Source organism: Pseudochaenichthys georgianus, unplaced genomic scaffold (genome assembly GCF_902827115.2).
Source record: "Pseudochaenichthys georgianus unplaced genomic scaffold, fPseGeo1.2 scaffold_2168_arrow_ctg1, whole genome shotgun sequence".
NCBI lineage: Eukaryota > Metazoa > Chordata > Actinopteri > Perciformes > Channichthyidae > Pseudochaenichthys > Pseudochaenichthys georgianus.
The window spans coordinates 1-22281 of NW_027262822.1; the positions used below are offsets into that span (position 1 = coordinate 1).

Here is a 22281-nt window from a genome sequence, read left to right on the forward strand (position 1 = left end):
GAGAGGACTCTTTAAAGTAGAGACACTACATGCTGATATACACCTGAACATCAGCAGGAGAGGACTCTTTAAAGTAGAGACACTACATACTGATATACACCTGAACATCAGCAGGAGAGGACTCTTTAAAGTAGAGACACTACATGCTGATATACACCTGAATATCAGCAGGAGAGGACTCTTTAAAGTAGAGACACTACATACTGATACACACCTGAACATCAGCAGGAGAGGACTCTTTAAAGTAGAGACACTACATACTGATATACACCTGAACATCAGCAGGAGAGGACTCTTTAAAGTAGAGACACTACATACTGATATACACCTGAACATCAGCAGGAGAGGACTCTTTAAAGTAGAGACACTACATACTGATATACACCTGAACATCAGCAGGAGAGGACTCTTTAAAGTAGAGACACTACATACTGATATACACCTGAACATTGTGTGTGTGTGTGTGTGTGTGTGTGTGTGTGTGTGTGTGTGTGTGTGTGTGTGTGTGTGTGTGTGTGTGTGTGTGTGTGTGTGTGTGTGTGTGTGTGTGTGTGTGTGTCTGTGTCTCACGTCTGTTAGCCGCGGCGCTAACGAGTCGCTCTTTTCTATTTTAATCACAACGGGTTCTCGGGGCTTTTTGTTCTTCGCGCCTCTTCCCTCTAATCACACGGATGGCTGCGCCGTCTCTATGGAAACCTTTATTAGAAACTACAGGTTCACTTTTCACCCCCGAATCACAGCCGAGCCTCGAAGCTAACCGCTAACCGCATGTTCACACTGGGATGTCTGCTTCAGGATCGTTTCAGAGCGATTAACTTCAAACTGTCGTATTTACTTTTAAACAAAAGAGCTGAATGAATAATGTTGGAAATAACCCTGTGAGCATTTTTTAAACATCTTCATCTTTTAACCAGAAAATAAACTAGTGGTCAAAATGTTTAAGGTACAAAAAAAAAGTAGATTCCTCCAACAAATTATAATAAGTCGTTTATCCACAAGAAACAAAATGCTCCTCAGTGCAATAGCATCTAAAGATATCACAGACTTTTTACTGCAGAATGACTTATTAAAATGTATATTCTGTACTTTTACTTAAATGTAGGATTCTTACTTCAACGCAGTATCTTCGCCTCAACGTCGTGCTACTCTTACCCGGTCAATAATGTGTGTTTCTGTCGTTGTCTCTCAGGTGAGGAAGCGAGCACAGAAGCAACGCAAAACCCAGAGGAAGAGACTCAGTGAGACGGGACAACAAGAAACAAGCCCCCCCTCCCTTTCTCCCCATATGCATGTCATGTCTGAACCCCCCCCCCCCCCCTTTATTTCCACTTCACCCGGGAGTTTTACCTTGTTTTCGACGACTCATATTTGCAAGCCTGTACCCTTTAAGTCCTCTTTTACTGTTTTTCTTTTTCCTTTGCCGTTATCATCTGTTGCCAAGTACGCTCGCCTGTATCCGTAACGAGTTATTTAAAGACTTTGCGGTTAAGCTTGTTTTGTTTTTTTTGTGTGTTTATGAACAATATACTGTCCAATTGCGGTTTGGAAATAAAGTGTCGGTGGTGGGAAAACATTTAAAGGGATGTGTTAAAGCTTTGAGGGAGAACTAAGTGCCCTCTTTACGTACCTGCTCCTTCAACATATCAATACTTCTTATTTTTTTAATAACGAACATAATGTCCCCCTTTTTCCGGTTGAACAACATCTTCTGACCTCTGTTCTCGTCCAAGTGTTCTGCTGCGAGGCTTTTGCTAATATCAGATAGTTAGGCATTGGCTTATTGGCAGGAACGTGTGTGTGTGGGGGGGAGGGGAATGCTCAACACTCTTGATTGTAATGTAAATGTCGTTTTGCATCGGCACCCTATTGTTTAAAAAAAAAAAAAGTTTGGGAAATAAGAGGCCTGCTGTACTTCATCCCCCCCCCTCCCCGACTCTTCGTCCCTCCTCTTCCTCCTCCTCATCTCTTCCTTCTGTTCGGTATGTGTAACGTGAATCTGATTTGTACTACTGGATATTCTCACCGGAGCCACAAGTACCATCTGTATTCGAAACACAGCATGGAAATAACATTAAACTTCAAAATGTAAAATGTTACCGAGGTTTTCTCTTCTGTGTGTGGTTTGGTTTTCATCCACTAGGTGGCAGTGTTTGAAGGAGTACTGCTTCTGGTCGAGATTTAATGCAGTGGCTTTGTACCTTGGTATAGTATTTTGATTTAAAAAAGTAAGCCATTATAGTAAGTGCAAAAGTCTTAGTTTAGTAAGTCAAAAAAGTGTATAGTGGTAATATAGTAAGTCTTAGTATAGTAGCCTACGTGTAAAAAGTGTAAAAGTCTTAGTTTAGTAAGTCCAAAAGTCATAGTATAGTTGGTCGAAACGTGTAGAAATGTTACCGGGTTGTGAGGTTTTCTCTTCGGGGTGTGGTTTGGTTTTCATCCACTAGGTGGCAGTGTTTGCTAGCAGAAGCATTGATGCGTGAGGCTTTTGAAGAAAGTCACGGTAAAGTATTTAGAAAAAAGTTAAATAAAAAGTCGAAGAGGCTTTTGCTAATATCAGATAGTTAGGTAATGGCTTATTAGCAGGAACGTGTGTGTGTGTGTGGAGGGGAATGCTCAAGTCGCACGTGTGAAAGTCACGGTATAGTAAGTCAAAAAGTAACAGTCCAATTATAGTAAATTAAAAAGTGTCAGTAAAGTAAGTAAAACGTGTAAAAGTCATAGTTTATTAAAATGTTATTTGAGTTGAGTTGTTTGGTTTTTAATCCACTAGATGGCAGTGTTTGCTAGCAGCAGCAGAAAGATTCCTACGGTGGTTTTATACTGTGACTTTTTGTAATTTCTTTAGACATACTATACTGTGAAAGAATCTAAAAAAAAGTCAGGGTATGTCATTTAGAAAAATAAATTATATTTCTAAAAATGTTTGTCCAAAACTTAAGTAATTCTGTAGTAGGCTGTGAAGTTTTTTTAAAACTCCTAGTATAGCATGCTGAAACCAGGGCCGCCTTAATGCACGGGCTGACCTGGGCTGAAGCTCAGGGGCCTACAGAGATCGCGGGCCTATCGGGAGCCAATTAAAGAAAAAAATAAATATTTTTTTTTTTCTTTTTTCGGGTGTTTTATTTTAAATTTAAATAAAGTCTTGGCTTTCAGAATATGAAACTTTTATTTCCAAAATCACACGATAAATACATTTTTGAAGCTTGTAAAGGGAAGAAGACAGCTCTCCCTCGCCACTCTGCTGTTCCGCAGCGCCGCTCCCTCCCTCCGCTGAAATTATGAATGTAAAGCATATAGTAATCATAGATAACACGGCAGGGTCCGTTACAGTTTGTTTTCATCTGGTTTCAAATAAACAAAGTCTTGGCTTTCAGAATATTAAACTTGTTTCGGCAAATTCAGATGATAAATACAACTTTGAAGCTTCGGCATAATTACAAGCGGAGAACGGAGTAACTTGACGTCACAGCAGGCATAACGACAGCCGGTGTTTCTCGTGAGGGTTTTCCCCGGGAAACAAACACAAACATACACACACTCGCGAGCTTCCCCCAGACCAGTAATCCAAACGCAAATATCTTCCCTCCGTACTATTTTGATCATTTGCTCCGCTAATCAATCGGATCGATGGATTCCAGAGATGACTCAGTAACAGTCCGTGGGCACCACTCAACAGCCAATCAGAATGAGAATATGTTTCACTTGTGATTTATTCAAATTGCGAGTGATTGAGTGACAGATGAAGGTTGTTTAGGAGAAAATGTCGGAGAAGAAAAAGTTTGAGAGCGGCGCTCGGGAAAGGAAACCTAACACTGATGTCAATTGAGCATGACATTCTTCGTGAGATGGATTTTAAGAACATCATAAATAATTGTTCGGAAGCACTGCTCAAGAGGTAAGGCAATGCTGCACTATTCATTCAACGTAGTATATTGTGTCGTGTGCTGAAAACATTTAGAGAAGAAACGGCAAAATGCAAAGTTCCATATCAATCAGCCTCTTGACTTCCATTAAATGACGACACCAACACGCAGTTTTGAAATTTGTTTTTTTTACTTAAAAAAGATCAAAATAAAGATGTACAATTAAAACCCAAAAAGAAGACGCCATATTACTCATCAGCTCTCAACAGACGGGTGGCAGGACAAACAAAGGCGTGACCTGAAATATCTCCATCAGTTTCCTCCTGCCTTTTGGGATCCAGACGGAACATATTTAGAAACGACGTCGTGTTCGTCGCCGGCTGCTGCTGACGTGGCTTCTTGTATCCTATTGCAGATTGTCCCAAAAGTAAAAAGAGATGAGGACACTTGGACGGTCTGCTACGGTGTGTCCAGCTTCCCAAAATCCACAATGTTTCAATAAAGGAATGACTTTATTATCATCAACCAACCAGTAGCTTTCTCTGGACACTTGAAATAACATTGAGAAACGAATGGGCCTTTTTTTGATTATCTTCCCTTCATGGTTCTCGCCTCTCACACACACACATCTATGAAGATATACACCCATATTGGACATTTAAAACCAGGAGACAGACAATTTAGTTCCTCGGTAAAAAAAATAGATTAAAGAATGAGTAAAATAGTTATATTCTGACGGCAGAAAGTTTATAAATACTCATAAGCGTCTCTCTGGGTCTACACAGTGAGGGGGTGTTCTGTTTTTAAGGGTTGGGGGTGGAGCTACTTTAACATTCATCGTTGAATATATTAATGAATCTGGGTATCAGAGTATCTGGGCAGTCGATACCCCCTTTTCACATTTAGAGAATACAATAACACAACACTTTAACTCCTCCGTCATGTTTTTCATTATTGCGATGAATAAAATCTTATTTAAAGATGATTTTACAAAAAAACAACTGTCCGTCTGTCCACTACTGCTATGTACATCTGTTTAAAAAGCAAGCATGTTACACAGTCGTCTCTATGTACAGCTAAAGTATTTTTTTCACTGAATATACATATTTACTTATCTTCACAGTTTCTCCTATGTTTGCTCATATATTCAATTTCATTAGATTTGTGTTATGAGTACAAATGTGTTTCTTCTTCTCCTCACCGGGGCTACTGTCCTCCCGGTGTTGATATCTAGTTCTGCTCGAGTCCGTGGAGCAATTTCACTTTTGAAAACAATCTTGATTGTAAGTTCAGTTTTTTTTTTTTTATATTCCCGATTCACAGCAATCCCAAAAAAAGATGTTTCAAGTTTACAGTTTTCTGGTCTTTATCATATTTCATGATATTATTCCTCCTCGTCTGCTCCTCTTCACCAGGGAATGGCTCCATTGGGTTCCCATTGGGTTCCCATTGAATTCCCATTGGATTCCCATTGGATTCCCATTGGGTTCCCATTGCATTCTCATTGGATTCCCGATTCCCATTGGATTCCCATTGGGTTCCCATTGAATTCCCATTGGGTTCCCATTGGATTCCCGATTCCCATTGGGTTCCCATTGGATTCCCGATTCCCATTGGGTTCCCATTGGGTTCCCATTGGATTCTCATTGGATTCCCGATTCCCATTGGATTCCCATTGGGTTCCCATTGGATTCCCATTGGATTCCCATTGGATTCCCATTGGATTCCCATTGGGTTCCCATTGAATTCCCATTGGATTCCCTATTCCCATTGGATTCTCATTGGGTTCCCATAGGATTCCCGATTTCCATTGGATTCCCATTGGATTCTCATTGGATTCCCATTGGATTCTCATTGGGTTCCCATTGGATTCTCATTGGATTCTCATTGGATTCCCATTGGATTCTCATTGGGTTCCCATTGGATTCCCATTGGGTTCCCTATTCCCATTGGATTCCCATTGGATTCAAACATCCCCGAAAACAAAAAAGAAAAAAAAGAAAATCGAGATTGTTTTTTCTGGTTTCCGTAGGTTTCCGCGAAAAAAAATCATCGTTCGTTTTTCAACTTCCCGGATCCGCCTCGCCCTCGTTTCCGGTTCTCTTGGTGGTGAAGAAGTTTCTGGTAGTTTTCGTTGGCGGTGTGATTATTGTTTTTTTTTTTTTTCTGGTTTCAGGATTTAAGGCACTTGAGAGGTTTTTGGTTTTCACGGCAGTTCGGAGGAGACGAGGGCGAGGCCGGAGCTCTGGCGGATCGGAGGTCCCGCGTGGACCGCTTTCGGACAGTCGGGCGTTAACACCCGTCCGTTCTCCCCGACACTTCCTGTGATGGACAGACGCGCTTTATTCCTCATGGCCTCTGTGAAGGTCAGCTGAGGAAAAGAGACGTAAAGAGAGGTGTTAGTGAACAGCGCCGAGGAAATAAGACACGTTTGATACGAAGCAGATTGGAGTCGTAGGACGGGTTCGAGATCATATGAAGCTTTACTCGCGCTATTTATTGATTTTAATTGTTTAATAGTATCTTTCTTTCGAGTCATTTTGTACGTTTTCGAACCTTCTTTTGAAGGAAGTGTTGGCAATGGTTGGTTAGGTATTTATTGGAGACAGGTGGAGGTGGGATTGACGCATGGGAGGCGGCATGAAGGGTAAACACTTGATATTTGTACTGTTGGATTATTTGAATATCATTCGTAAAGCGTAAAGGGGAAAATTGAAGGGTGTATTTAAAGTTTGTTATGAAAATAAGTAATTGGGCTTTTTTGTATCAACTTAGATTTCTTAGAAAATGTTTTAAACTTGAATTTATTTGAAAATTGGTCGCATGAATAATACTGTGTATTATCTGTTTACATCTATATTTAGGAAGTCAAACATAAAACAAGCACATGTTTCAGGTGTGGGCCATCTTCCGTTATACTTTTAGAATGATAGTTTGGACACCCCTGCTTTAGATAATGTAGGCTGTATAAACTATTTGCTTGTTTACCTCTTTGATCGTGTATCTGCTTGCGTTTTAATTATGAGATTTAGCCCGTTTCAACACCTTTCATGACTTCTGTCTCCAAGAAACGTAAGAACTAGAACTCCAGTCTGCTTCAGCATTATCTGTTCAAACCAACACTTGAATATAAAGACAGAAGTGTAGCAGGACAGACGTTTCAGAGCCATTCGGGACAGAATGAAACCAGCCCTCATTACACAGTGATAGTGATAGACAGGGAAGCTGACTCAGCAACATGAAGGGTTTGAAGAGCTGATGGGGGACAGAAACACACCGAAAAAAAGAGTCTGGTGGACGAAGACCTGGGAGAAATATATCCGGAGACAAGAAGCAGAAGCTCCGCATCGATAGCCGAGCTCCAGGGATTCCTCTCTTTATTTTAAAGTCATTGGAGTTGGGATTGACGCAACATGTTTTTTTTACAAGGGAAAACCAGAAGAAAGGCAGCAGGGCATGATGGGTAAACACGATCTTTGGAATATCGGAATAGATAGATAGTAATAATAATTTCTTCCATACATGTTTGGATTCAAATCAAGGCTTAATCGTCCGTTAAAAACATCCCAACATCAGGGTTTCCGTTAGCCGGTAATTACCGGTTTTTAGCTGGTAAAATTGATAAAAAACCGGTAAATTCAAAACCTGACGGTCAAAATGTCTGGTAATAATTAGGGAGGCTCCGATCGATCGGCCGCCGGTCATTATCGGCCGATATTCACTCTTAATAGTTTGATCGGTGCTCTCTATAAAGGCCGATCAGGAGAGCTGGATCTGATCGATATGGACATAAACGCGAGTGAAGTGTAACCGGACGAGAGAGAGATCAGATCAGCTGCTGAGTCTGACCGAGACACGCAGCTCTGCATGATCACCTGAAGCCCCGCCTCTGTTTAGCGAGCTGCAGGAGCTGCTTGAGAAACTGACGGGCTGTCAGGAGAGAGAGAGGGAGGGAGAGGGTCCGTTTCTCCCGTGGTATTATTCAAAGTTGATGTAAACTTCTGAATAATGTACGTTATCTACTACAAGTAGTTTGTTTGAATGTAATAATTATGTTGTTTGTTTTTGTGGAATCATTTATTGAAAAATGAATCTGAATTTTTCGATCTGTTACGATTATAAACTGAAGCAATATAAAAACGAGCCCGTGAACTGAGTTTTAAACTGAAGCATATCTGCTCATAGTCTGGTAATTACCTGCTAACGGAAACTCTGCTACACAACTATTATTATTATTGAAATATGACCGGTAAGTTTCAAATTAGTCCGGTAAAATAAATTCTGCCCGGACATTTGACCGGCGAGAAAAAATCCTAGCGGAAACCCTGCCCAACATAACTAAGAGTTTTCGGGACCCTTACCCTCCAACAGCCCCACAAACGTAAGAGTTGTTCTTCTGATGGTAGCTGTTATTAACTGAAGCTCTGACCATCATTTCAGTTATTTTTAACATTTAACAGTAATCAATAAGAGGTGTAAGAAGTACCTAGATGTTAAACTTCAGTAATACTACAGTGTGGAAAATACTCCACTGCTAGTTTTCTATGTGAAAAACAAAGTACAGACAGGGACAGATGAGCTGCATGTTGATGAAAGGTGTAGACGTGTGAATAAGACATTGGTCCTCATTTAACATGCCTTTCTGCTATTAGTACACTATAGGTGCAGTAAAACCTGTAATACAGTAAGAAATGTACGCTAAAAACTCCCATGTTGACCTAATTAACTCATAAATAGCAGATTTGATGCTCAAATATTGCATTTATCGTGTATTTTTGACTACTTTAAGTGACTGAAATGATAATTAGCTCCGCTCTGAGGTCAGGATGATGAGGAATCGTTTTTTGCCCGGAGATGTGTGACGCTAGCTTGATAAATGAGAACCAGCGTCATGTCTGAGGATGACTCAGCGCTTCCTGTCACATTGGGAGGACCAGGACTTCACATGACCACAAAAGCAGATCAGACAAGGAGGTGGGAAGCCATTTTGAGCCACGTTTTCACCACAGTCACCGAGCAAAGGAAGGAGAGGTTTCACTTACAGATAAGAGGGAGGGGCTTATAGGCAGACTTTACGTTCAACCGTCTACATTTAATCAGCTTCCCCGTCGTTAAAACCATCGCTAAACTGGGCTACGTCCTGGATGCTGGTTCTGGGACTCTGGGGGTTAAAAGGGGGTTTTGGGGCTGGGATTGGTACTCTGGGGGGTTAAAAAGGGGCTTTTGGGGCTGGGATTGGGACTCTGGGGGCTTTAGGGGGTTATAATGGGGATTTTGGGGCTGGTTTTGGGACTCTTTGGACTTTTGGGGGTTAAAACGGGGGCTTCGGTGCTGGTATATGGACTCTGGGGACTTTAAGGGGGTTAACCCTCCTATTGTGTTCGTTTCCCCCCCTTACTTTGGTGTTCACGGTCAAATTTGACCGGTCCTGTTTAAACTGCTATTACATTAACACAAAAACCATTAATCATCACCACATTTCATTTAACACCCTTTCAAACTGTACATATTGTATCAGAGTACTGGTATACATGAAAAACTGCAGTAAATATACAAAGAATAGACACTGAACATCAGTGGCGGCCGGTCCCTAGGGGCGCTAGGGGCGCCGCCCCCCCCTCTTCCCACATGTTTGATTGTCATTACAAATTTAAATAAAAATTAGAAATATATTTAAAAAAAATATTTATTTTTTATTTTTAATGAACAAGGTAAATATTATATAGTTGGTATCAGTAAAATGTATAATCTAAAATAAAATCTTGTTTAAAATTGTGTTACGATGTCTAAAGTTACTGATAGGTTATCATTACCCTCTCTCGTCTGGGCGCTAAGAAATGAGCCCTCAGCCAGAGCGGCAGCAGCCAACACATGGCTGCCTGTTGCTATCTGTAAACTACGCCGCCGAAACATCCTTTCAGCCAATCAGCGTCGTCAGATCTGATGCTCAAAGGGCGGCAGTTTCAGCGCCCGATGCAATCTGTGAGTTGGTTATGGCTAGAAAGGACTCGTCTTGTGTAAAACTCTCGCGAGAGTTTGCGAGTCACGTGGCTGAATGTTTACGTTTGGCAGGCAGCCTTTCAGTTACGATCGTTAACATCAGTGGGCCGCAGCCAATGATGGGGAGACGCTAACTATCTATTAATGATGTTAATTACAGGGAGTGTGATTGTAACTGTGTGTGGGACTAGCTGGATGCAAACAGGTAAACGCTGTCTTTTGTTTCCCATGCTTGCTCTTCAAACTGCCGGGGACAGATACCATGTGCCCGTGATAAATAAACACACACACACACACACACACACACACACACACACACACACACACACACACACACACACACACACACACACACACACACACACACACACACACACACACACACACACACACACACACACACACACACACACACACACACACACACACACACACACACACACACACACACACACACACACACACACACACACACACCCATATTATTGTAGTTGAGTTTTGACAGCATCCATCAAACTAGATGTTTTGCCTTAATGGTCTGTTTTCTAATATGTCTGTGTTTCTGAACCACGGCTGTGTCTGCATGTAATGTTCGTATTTAGTCTCCTGATTTTAAATGGGAATTAAATAATTTGAGTGTTCCCAAAGACCCGGTGTCCTGCAGTTTGTGTGGGCCTACTGTACTGTTGCACAGTTTACTGTAGAAACTATGTCCAGGTCAAGGTGTTTGGAAGTGTTGGAAGATTCATAGCTAGCCACACTGAAGAGTATGGAGGGAGTCTTCTCTAACATCACCAGAAGTCAAAATGTAAGGGGTCATTTCTCCAAATGTTCCCTGTGTGGTTTATCCATTACTAAAGCCCCACCTAAAGGGGGGTCAGGGGGGTTAAAATGTGGGTTTTGGGGCTGGGATTGGTACTCTGGGGGGTTACAAAGGTTTTTTTGGGGCTCAGGGGGGTTAAAATGGGGGTTTTGGGGCTGGGATTGGGACTTTTGATACTCTGGGGAGTTATAAAGGGGTTTCTGGGGCTGGCTCCGGGACTCTGGGGACAATTGGAGGTTAAAATGGGGGTTTTGGGGCTGGGATTGGGACTCTGGGGGGTTAAAAAGGGTTTTTGGGGCTGGATCTTGGACTCTGGGGGCTCGGAGGGGTTACAATAGGGGTTTTGGGGCTGGGGACTCTTGGTACTCTGGGGGGTTAAAAAGGGGGGTTTGGGTCTCCACCTTCATTCTCTTGGCCTCGTTGCGGGACTTGTAGCAGAACTCGATGAGCGCCACCAGCATGGCGAGGCCCAGACCCCCCACCAGGATGTAGAAGACCCCCGCCACATTGCTCAGACTGAGAGCCTGGGACGACTTGTCCTGGATGAAGAGAGAGGGACGTTAGTGGTAGCATTAGCATCGATACTTCACATGTGTACAAGAGTGTGTGGAAAATAACTCATCACGCACACACACACACACACACACACACACACACACACACACACACACACACACACACACACACACACACACACACACACACACACACACACACGTTTATCTGTTGTTACGATAAGCAGTAATTAATTTCACTGTAGCATCAATAGTCTTTCATTGTATAACTACACTGTGCATCTGACTTTCAACACACACACACACACACACACACACACACACACACACACACACACACACACACACACACACACACACACACACACACACACACACACACACACACACACACACACACACACACACACACACACACACACACACACACACACACACACACACACACACACACACACACACACACACACACACACACACACACACACACACACACACACACGCACACACTAACTCAAGTTATGTATTTTTTAGCAAAAACATATGAATTTATTCATTTAAAAGACGTGTATTTATTTTAATTTTAAATGTACTTAAAGACAGGTTCAAAAACATAACAAATTCTCCACCAAATAATATATTGTTCATCAAATATTTCATCGTGTTTTTCGCACACTCTTAGCTGTAAAGGGCCTTTAAGCACTTTTCTTTCTGTAGAGATACTCACTTAAGTATATATTAGATATTCATATATTGATATTGATATATTTATATTTATATACTATCATATGTCTATTGTCTGTTCTTGTAGTAGATTTGTCTACTTATTCAGTATTTTGTGATATTGCGTATATTGATATATGTATTTTCTACTGTTGATATGCATCTATTTACTGTTTATAGCTTATATTCTATTTTAATATGTGTTTACCTTTGTGTAATACCAGTTACATTTCTGCAGTTTTTTCCTGAATTTGGGATGAATCTAATGATCTAATCTAATCTAAAAAACACTGCTGACAGCATGCTCTGTGTATAATCTAAAGCAACAGGAAGAGTGTTTTTTAAAAGCATTTAAAATGTCCTGCATGGCTGACAATACTCGAGGTGAATTAATTTGTCTGCGGCTTTCACTCTCACCTCCTCACCCTTGTTTTTATTCAAATGTATGCAGCTCTGACTCCTTATCTCCTCCCACACACACTGCCTGTCATGCTTTTAAAGTCTCATTTGCAGGTGTGTGAGTGTGTGTGTGAGTGTGTGTGTGTGTGTCCTACACTGATAAGAGGACATGCAGCTTTTTTTTTAAATCTCCATGCTCCAGTGCGTCGACATCTTGTGTTCGTGCTACTCAAGACTTCACTGAAGTTAAAGTACAAATACATTCATGTCCAAATACTCCACTACAAGTACAAGTCCTACATTGTCCTACAAATATACGACAAGGATCAAAAGTACTCAATCTGAAGGAATATTGGTCTCCATATGTGGTGTATTTTATTGACAAGTTATCCAGGACTCTCTTTTTTGACTTTTTGGGTGATTTGACCTCCAACAGTTATTCCACCGGTTTGACCTTGAGAGATGCATTATGTTAATCAACGAGGTTGGGAGCGGTACGTCTCAAATGTGATCTGTTACGGTGGCCGACAGCTGCAACGGTGTATTTATATACGTTCATTGTTTTGTAATCTGCAGCGCATCTCTTCTAATGGACATGTTTGTGACCTATGGGCCACCGTAGATACCTGTAACCAAATGTACACAGCGACCTAATCTAGGCACTACAATATAAAAGTAATGTTTGATTACTTCCTGTTACTTTGGGAGTACCTCGATATCAAGTGCAAGTAGCCTAAATGAAACAGAACATCTGATTTGTCCACGTCACTGTTGGGGAAGACTGATATATATATCCTGAATATCACGTTTTAAATGCATCAGAACAGCTTTAAAATAAACGTAGTGGTGTAAAATATACATTATTTCCCTTTTAAATGTAATGGAGTAGAAGTAGAAAGTACCATTTTGGAGTACCTGAATATCAAATGCAAGTAGCCTAAATGAAAGTAGGCAGTTCATCCACATATAATATATTCATCTCTATTTTAAAATGCATTGTAACATTTTAATCCTCCTAGTAATCTCGTAATCAATTTTTTTTAATGTCTGTTGTCTTTTTTCGTACCCCGAATACCCCTTTATATAAGTTATCATGTTTAAATGCATCTAAACGGCTTTAAAATAAACGTAGTGGCCTAAAATATACATTATTTTCCTTTTAAATGTAGTGGAGTAGAAGTATGAAGTACCATTAAGTGGAAATACTTGTCTTTAAACTTGTATTTAAGTACAGCACTTGAGTAAATGCGCGTTGATATATCACTGTGATGTTCAGTACATGCCGTGATAACATGGCAGCGTTACAGAGCGTGTGCGTGGAGTGAGGAGGGGAGGCTGACCTTACTTCCCGAGTCCTTGGGTCCACACTCCCCTTTATCGTACCACCATTTGTTTTTCAGTTTGTCTAAGACTCCTGCTTCGCTCAGTTTCAATACGGCAAGGTTTACAGGCGTTCTTCAAATCACGGGGTGGGGGTAGGGTGGGGGAAATAACATAAATAACATCATAGGACATGTTATTTTATGTTATTCAATCAGAAGAAGCCCAACAGAGAGCAGCTCAGTACTCTTTAAAAAGGGACGCAGCCGGGAGGGGCCCCACTCACGATACATGTCTCTTTGCTCTTTCATTGGGGGTTTAATTGGAGGATTTTAAAGGGGGCGGAGCTAACAGACATATAAACATGGGGCCCCCGGCTGCATCGCTTTTCTGTAACGGGCACATACTGCCGGGACCTTTTACTTACAAAAACAGAGGCTAGTACCGTCAACACAAAACTATTAGCGTGGGAAATGTACTTTACGCTTAGAAGTACGTCTGAACCCCAAATATGAGGCTACTTTCATATTATCCCCTGATCCTCTTTTAATCTAAAGATATTCCTGTTCGGGTAACTTGTGTGCTTTTATTCTATGTTTTTATTGTGTTTTTATTGTGTTTTTACTTTTAGCACTTCTTAATACGTGGCTTGTGTGGTCATTTAATCTTTTATGATTCGTATGGATGCTTTGTCAAGCACTTTGTGACTGTCTGGGTAAAAAGCGACTTACATACATTTTACTTACTTATTTTACTTACTTATGACATGTCTATTTTAAACAAAAGGACCGGTCTTAAGTCTTTAGGGCCAACATATCAATACATTTTTGTTTTACATGTGTGATTTTGAGAGGTTTACAGTACAAGTGTTTGTCCATCGCTCTAAAGCAGGGGTGTCAAACTCAAGGCCCGGGGGCCAAATCCGGCCCGCAACTTCATTTCATGCGGCCCCACAAGAGCTTGCAAAGAATATAATATGTTTATTATACGGTTACATGCCGCTTTACAGAGGCACATTGCCCATAAACTACATGTCCCACAATGCATCTCAAATTAGACTTTTTTCTCGGAATTTGACTTTTCTTTTCAAAATGTTACTTTTTTTCAAAATGTCACTTCGACATCGGCTCAAAGATTGTAGCTCAACCCTTTCAGAACCTCTAAGAATTCATCTGAGATACAGGGTCCCACAATTTGAGTTAGACTGAAGTCAATCCTTAAACTAAATACTCAGTTTAATGCCAGATCAAATGTCATGCAGTAAATAATATTGAACATATCGTCTTCAGCGATTTTAATCGTACCTTTAATGTCTGTTTCCTTATTTGTTTTCTTAATATTTGTCGTTTTCAATGTTGCAAATAGAGCTGCTGTGACGCAAGAGGAATCTCAGACTTAATCCAACAATTAAGTATTATTGTATTGTATCGTAGTGTATCGTATTGTATCGTAGTGTATCGTATTGTATCGTAGTGTATCGTATTGTATCGTAGTGTATCGTATTGTATCGTATTGTATCGTAGTGTATCGTATTGTATCGTACTAATCGTAGTGTATCGCAGTGTATTGTATCGTAGTGTATCGTACCGTATTTTATCGTACCCGTATTTTATCGTACCGTATTTTATCGTATCCTATTGAATCGTACCGGAACATATTGTATTGTATCATATCGTTTTATACCGTATCGTATCATATTGTAACATATCGCAAATATTTTTGCTTCGACAGTACTCGCTCTCCTCCCATTTTAAAAACTTTTCTAGCCTTTAATAAGTAACTGGGGGGGGGGGGGGGGGGGGTCGTCCCGGCAGATGCTCCTGTTAGCAACAAAAACACATTTCTCTTTTCCCCACATCAGGTCATATGGGCAAAGCTACGTAGCTAACCAAAGCTAACCTTCTCGCCACCGCCTCCGCTGCCACACTCTCCTTTGTCGTACCACCACTTGTTTTTCAATTTGTCCAACAGGCCTTGCTCATTGAGTTTTAACACTGCCAGGTTAACTGCGCTTCTTGAAAACGATAAAACATATTTGGTGAGAGGGGGTGAGTATGCCGTCCAATTTTAGGGAGGGAAAGGGGGGAGAAGGGGTAAGGGGGGGGTTAAAAGGGAGGAGTAGCAGTAGGAGAGGGACAAGGGTGGACAATGCAGAAATGCTTTAAATGAATACATCCCAAGAACAGAACACACACTCAACACACATCTCTCTCCTCTGGCTGCAGTGTTATTTTGTATATATTGATTGTTGTGCTTTAATTTAGGTCTTAATGTGTACATATGTATAAATGTGTCTTTTGATTGTGTATATTTGCATACACATTTATATATATTTGTTTTTGTCTTCGGGATTGTGGGAAACAGTTTTTCGATCTCTGAAACATCGACAATAAAGTTGACTTTGACTATATACAAGTTGATTAGCTTAACCTGATATAAAGGGTCAATACTTCCTGTTTTTTAAATAAATATCAGATGTTAGTTGACATAGTTCACATCTAAAATGGTATGAATTACGTTTGTGTGCATGTAATATCCATCAAACACACATTTTAAAACCCTTAACTTGGTTATTTTTGTTCCAACCAACAAGATTAGTTTTCCATTCAACTCAGAGTTGTAATGTTAGCATTAGCTTATGCTATAGGCTATATCTGATTAAATCATACAGAAGATTAGGAAATACAAACTATTTATAATGTGTTTTTGCTTTACAAATAACTTCAACAATGACATTGCAAACTTTTTTCCAGGTTATTCTCTAATATTTACCCTTAATAAAATATATATATCCTCCATTATTAAGTATTAAATGGACGTGCATGGTCCCCAGAGGATGATCCATTCACTAACTTCTATCATAGATTAGGCTAAAAATGGAGTGCAGGCATCCAGTTTCCTTTTACTTAAACGCCATTGTCTGTTTAATTAAACACCAACGTTTGTTAAGTTTAACGCTTGAAAAACGATCAAAGTGAAATAATAAAAATCCGGATTATCTGTGACGATAATCTCTTGCACTATTTTATTTATTTTCTGTTATTTCTTTCACTATTTGTATTGGTTTAGGAGCCGTATCTAAACTGTAGCTACTGTGCACATGACAATAAAGCCTTGAATTGAAAACTATGGTTCGCTAATAGAAATGGGTTTGCTTTAAATTATCTACAGATTGGGAATTGCAGGAAACAATTAAACAAATTAGATTGTAAGTATATATATGTAAATGAAACATGTTGATATTTCTACCCTAGCAAAGACGAACACATAGGGAAAGCTAATTGGGTAATTGATAGTTTATTTTCCTTTGCCATGTGATACGTCTTCAACAATAATTACTGGCACTGAACGTTGGCATTAATTACCATCCTCAAAATATCTGCACCAGCCAGCGTTTTGAGAACAGCCAAATAATTTGGACCGGTTTTACATTTTAAACGTCAGCCAATTCAAAGCTCACAGGATTTCTGAGCAATAAGCTGCTCTGGAAAAAACATGATTGACTTGCATAAAACGTCCATGAAAAGCCATTGGAAATAGGTTGTGTGTGTGTGTGTGTGTGTGTGTGTGTGTGTGTGTGTGTGTGTGTGTGTGTGTGTGTGTGTGTGTGTGTGTGTGTGAGAGTTTCACCGTGCTGTGGTGGAAATTGTGGAGAGAGATTTTGTTAAGCGTGCGTTTTGCTCCTTTTAAAAGTTATTAGCATCATTATGAAAATAAAAGCAGTCAGCAATGGATCAGAAACAGCTGATATGTTTGATGTTTGTTTGCAGAGCCGTGTGAAATGTCAGCCTTGATTAACTGTGATGCTCCTTGTTGTGTTTCCTGTCCGGTTTTTCGGAAAAGTGACTGACAGAAGATCGTAATGCCACTAAAGAAAACAAGATGGAGTCTCCGTAAAGCGGGAGGAAAGGGTGACTACTGTCAGGGACTGTTCCTGCTCAAAGCAAACCAGTGGCTGCTCTGATCTTTTGCAGGATTCACGTGCAGAGGAATTCACAGGAAAACGACCAAGTAATATGGTCAGTGCTAACACAAGCTAACGAGATTTTAACGTGTTGTTTTACGACATAAAATACGTCAGTAAATACCCCACTGGTGAATTTAAAACAGCGGATGCTAACAAGTGTCTAAATGAGACGACTTAACGTCATCACAGCCACCTTTAGCTTAGCGGTGGTGACGTGAAGTCATGTGACCGTGCTGTAGTTCCTTTATAGCCCAACATTAGCCTCCTTTAGCTTAGCGGTGGTGACGTGAAGTCATGTGACCGTGCTGTAGTTCCTTTATAGCCCAACATTAGCCACCTTTAGCTTAGCGGTGGTGACGTGAAGTCATGTGACCGTGCTGTAGTTCCTTTATAGCCCAACATTAGCCACCTTTAGCTTAGCGGTGGTGACGTGAAGTCATGTGACCGTGCTGTAGTTCCTTTATAGCCCAACATTAGCCACCTTTAGCTTAGCGGTGGTGACGTGAAGTCAGGTGACCGTGCTGTAGTTCCTTTATAGCCCAACATTAGCCGCCTTTAGCTTAGCGGTGGTGACGTGAAGTCATGTGACCGTGCTGTAGCTCCTTTATAGCCCAACATTAGCCACCTTTAGCTTAGCGGTGGAGACGTGAAGTCATGTGACCGTGCTGTAGTTCCTTTATAGCCTAACATTAGCCACCTTTAGCTTAGCGGTGGTGACGTGAAGTCATGTGACCGTGCTGTAGCTCCTTTATAGCCCAACATTAGCCTCCTTTAGCTTAGCGGTGGTGACGTGAAGTCATGTGACCGTGCTGTAGTTCCTTTATAGCCTAACATTAGCCACCTTTAGCTTAGCGGTGGTGACGTGAAGTCATGTGACCGTGCTGTAGTTCCTTTATAGCCCAACATTAGCCGCCTTTAGCTTAGCGGTGGTGACGTGAAGTCATGTGACCGTGCTGTAGTTCCTTTATAGCCCAACATTAGCCTCCTTTAGCTTAGCGGTGGTGACGTGAAGTCATGTGACCGTGCTGTAGTTCCTTTATAGCCCAACATTAGCCGCCTTTAGCTTAGCGGTGGTGACGTGAAGTCATGTGACCGTGCTGTAGTTCCTTTATAGCCCAACATTAGCCTCCTTTAGCTTAGCGGTGGTGACGTGAAGTCATGTGACCGTGCTGTAGTTCCTTTATAGCCCATCATTAGCCACCTTTAGCTTAGCGGTGGTGACGTGAAGTCATGTGACCGTGCTGTAGCTCCTTTACAGTTAACGTTAGCTTTTTACTTCAGAAATCATAAAGTGGTGTTAATATGTGGAGATTATCCTAAACGTCTGTTTTCCAAAGATAATATTTTCTGCAATATTCCAAAATCCAATTTGCTTTTTGTTGAGGGAACCTGGGCAATGCTAATTGCAAAAATACATCATCACTGCACCGCTCTAATGTGCATACGACATTAAATCTTTGAATGCTTTGAAGCCATCGTGGAGCTGCTTTATACACTTGTGAAGTTTTTGCATTTCCTACATGTATCTCCTCCCTTCAGTGAGACCTCGCCGCGGGGCTTTTTGATTGATGAGGCTGTGGATTGAGAGAGCTACTCCCCACAGTGAGAACAGTGTTTCTGTGGCAGGTCTGTAAATCCCTCAGAGTTGCAGTCGGCACAGTTTCCCAGGGCTGAGCATTCAAACGGCTGCAGAACACTGCTGCAGTGGAGCATGACGGGAAGCTGAAGTAGCATTACACATCTCTGATAATTACATCTGTACAAAATGCATGTTGTCTAAAAACGTCTAAATAATACATTTCCAGAAGTTTTCCAACAGCCTCGAGCATGCCATTCCAACATCGCACACAAACAAAGCGAGCACGCGCAGATTTACCTGCTGTGGAGAGCTGTGGAGAAAGAGAAATGAAGACACCACCCCTGCATGACCACGATCACGAGCATGCCACGAACACGGATGACAAAAAGCAACAATTTCTGCCCTGAAAAGCGAACTCAGGAACGCCCCGAAGTTACCCACCCGCACCAAGCAAAGATTACGATTAAGAGAAGGCGGCACACCAGGGAAGGTGGAGTCACGTGGACGGATGGACGTCCGTGAAACGCCACTGAATATGTCGTGTGCGTGTTTTTGAGTTTCACTGAGCTGTGGTGGAACTTGTGTTTAGAGATGTTCTTTTAAAGGTCACCTATTATCTATCTACGTCAACATGTGTCCCCTCTTCTCCATGTCTCTTCTACATCGACATGTGTCCCCTCTTCTCCATGTCTCTTCTACATCAACATGTGTCCCCTCTTCCTCATGTCTCTTCTACATCAACATGTGTCCCCTCTTCTCCATGTCTCTTCTACATCGACATGTGTCCCCTCTTCTCCATGTCTCTTCTACATCAACATGTGTCCCCTCTTCCTCATGTCTCTTCTACATCAACATGTGTCCCCTCTTCTTCATGTCTCTTCTACATCGACATGTGTCCCCTCTTCTTCATGTCTCTTCTACGTCAACATGTGTCCCCTCTTCTCCATGTCTCTTCTACATCGACATGTGTCCCCTCTTCTTCATGTCTCTTCTACGTCAACATGTGTCCCCTCTTCTTCATGTCTCTTCTACATCAACATGTGTCCCCTCTTCTTCATGTCTCTTCTACATCAACACGTGTCCCCTCTTCTTCACGTCTCTTCTACATCAACATGTGTCCCCTCTTCTTCATGTCTCTTCTACATCAACATGTGTCCCCTCTTCCTCATGTCTCTTCTACATCAACATGTGTCCCCTCTTGTTCATGTCTCTTCTACATCAACATGTGTCCCCTCTTCTTCATGTCTCTTCTACATCAACATGTGTCCCCTCTTCTTCATGTCTCTTCTACATCAACATGTGTCCCCTCTTCTTCATGTCTCTTCTACGTCAACATGTGTCCCCTCTTCTTCATGTCTCTTCTACATCACCATGTGTCCCCTCTTCTTCATGTCTCTTCCACATCAACATGTGTCCCCTCTTCTTCATGTCTCTTCTACATCGACATGTGTCCCCTCTTCTTCATGTCTCTTCTACATCAACATGTGTCCCCTCTTCTTCATGTCTCTTCTACATCAACATGTGTCCCCTCTTCTTCATGTCTCTTCTACATCAACATGTGTCCCCTCTTCTTCGTGTCTCTTCTACATCAACATGTGTCCCCTCTTCTTCATGTCTCTTCTACATCAACATGTGTCCCCTCTTCTTCATGTCTCTTCTACATCGACATGTGTCCCCTCTTCTTCATGTCTCTTCTACGTCAACATGTGTCCCCTCTTCTCCATGTCTCTTCTACATCGACATGTGTCCCCTCTTCTTCATGTCTCTTCTACATCAACATGTGTCCCCTCTTCTTCATGTCTCTTCTACATCAGCATGTGTCCCCTCTTCTTCACGTCTCCTCTACATCAACATGTGTCCCCTCTTCTCCGTGTCTCTTCTACATCAACATGTGTCCCCTCTTCTCCATGTCTCTTCTACATCAACATGTGTCCCTTCTTCTCCATGTCTCTTCTACATCAACATGTGTCCCCTCTTCTTCATGTCTCTTCTACATCAACATGTGTCCCCTCTTCTCCGTGTCTCTTCTACATCAACATGTGTCCCCTCTTCCTAACGTCTCTTCTACATCAACATGTGTCCCCTCTTCCTAACGTCTCTTCTACATCAACATGTGTCCCCTCTTCCTAACGTCTCTTCTACATCAACATGTGTCCCCTCTTCCTAACGTCTCTTCTACAGAGGAGAGAATCAGCACTTTGGAAGCAGGGCTGAAACAGAGGGGATTGTGGGTAATGCTGCACTGACCGGTCTGGTGATATAACAGGGTAATAGGGGACCTTTAAGCGTGCGTTTAGCGATGGATCAGAAACAGCTGATACTTGTTTGCAGCCGTGTGAAAAGACGGCCTGAGTGTCCTCTCCCTGGTGTGCTCCCTGTCTGGCTTTCAGGACGTAACCCAGAGCAACCCTCCCCACCCCAGAGCAAAGGTTCAGATCAAGGCGGCACACCAGGGAAGGTGGAATACCATAACAACACGTGGCACATATTGTTACACTATTCCACCCACCTTAACTGTGAGCCCTTCGGCGTCGCCACTCCGTATCCTTTGGAGTCGAGGTTTCCGCCCACTTTCATCGTGTCGCAGGGCTTCCTCTGCTCCGTGTACTCGTTCATCGTGGACTCCAGCAGGAAGGCGTATTTCCCTTTGGACTTTCGGACGCGCACCACTCCCTCTCCGGTCGTCTTCGTGAACACGGTGGGCTCGGCGGACTTCATGTAGCCCCACATCTTCTCGTAGACGGCGATCTTGGACCGCTGTGGAGGGTTGTTAGGGAGGTGAGAGAGGTGGGCAGAACACGTACGCACACAGCAGCCAGGGCAACTGTCACTTGAGCTCGGTCGTGGCTAGGGAACATAGTGGTTAGGATATAGTGGTTAGGATATAGTGGTTAGGATATAGTGGTTAGGATATAGTGGTTAGGATATAGTGGTTAGGATATAGTGGATAGGATATAGTGGTTAGGATATAGTGGTTAGGATATAGTGGTTAGGATATAGTGGTTAGGATATAGTGGTTAGGATATAGTGGTTAGGATATAGTGGTTAGGATATGGTGGAGACAACATATACAACAACCAGGGTTGAGGTTG

General features: G+C 41.8%; 1 protein-coding gene across 1 annotated transcript; it reads right to left on the bottom strand.

Annotated features, from left to right (window-relative positions):
* Window positions 1-4088: 4088 nt before the first annotated feature.
* On the bottom strand, window positions 4089-21946 carry LOC117441926 (glutamate receptor 4-like; the record flags this gene model as incomplete). The annotated part of the gene is made up of 4 exons (XM_034077936.2): window positions 4089-6234; window positions 11088-11225; window positions 15543-15657; window positions 21699-21946. Coding segments are annotated over 4 exons (666 nt in total), but the record flags the coding sequence as incomplete, so codon positions are not given.
* Between the last annotated feature and the right edge of the window lie 335 nt (window positions 21947-22281).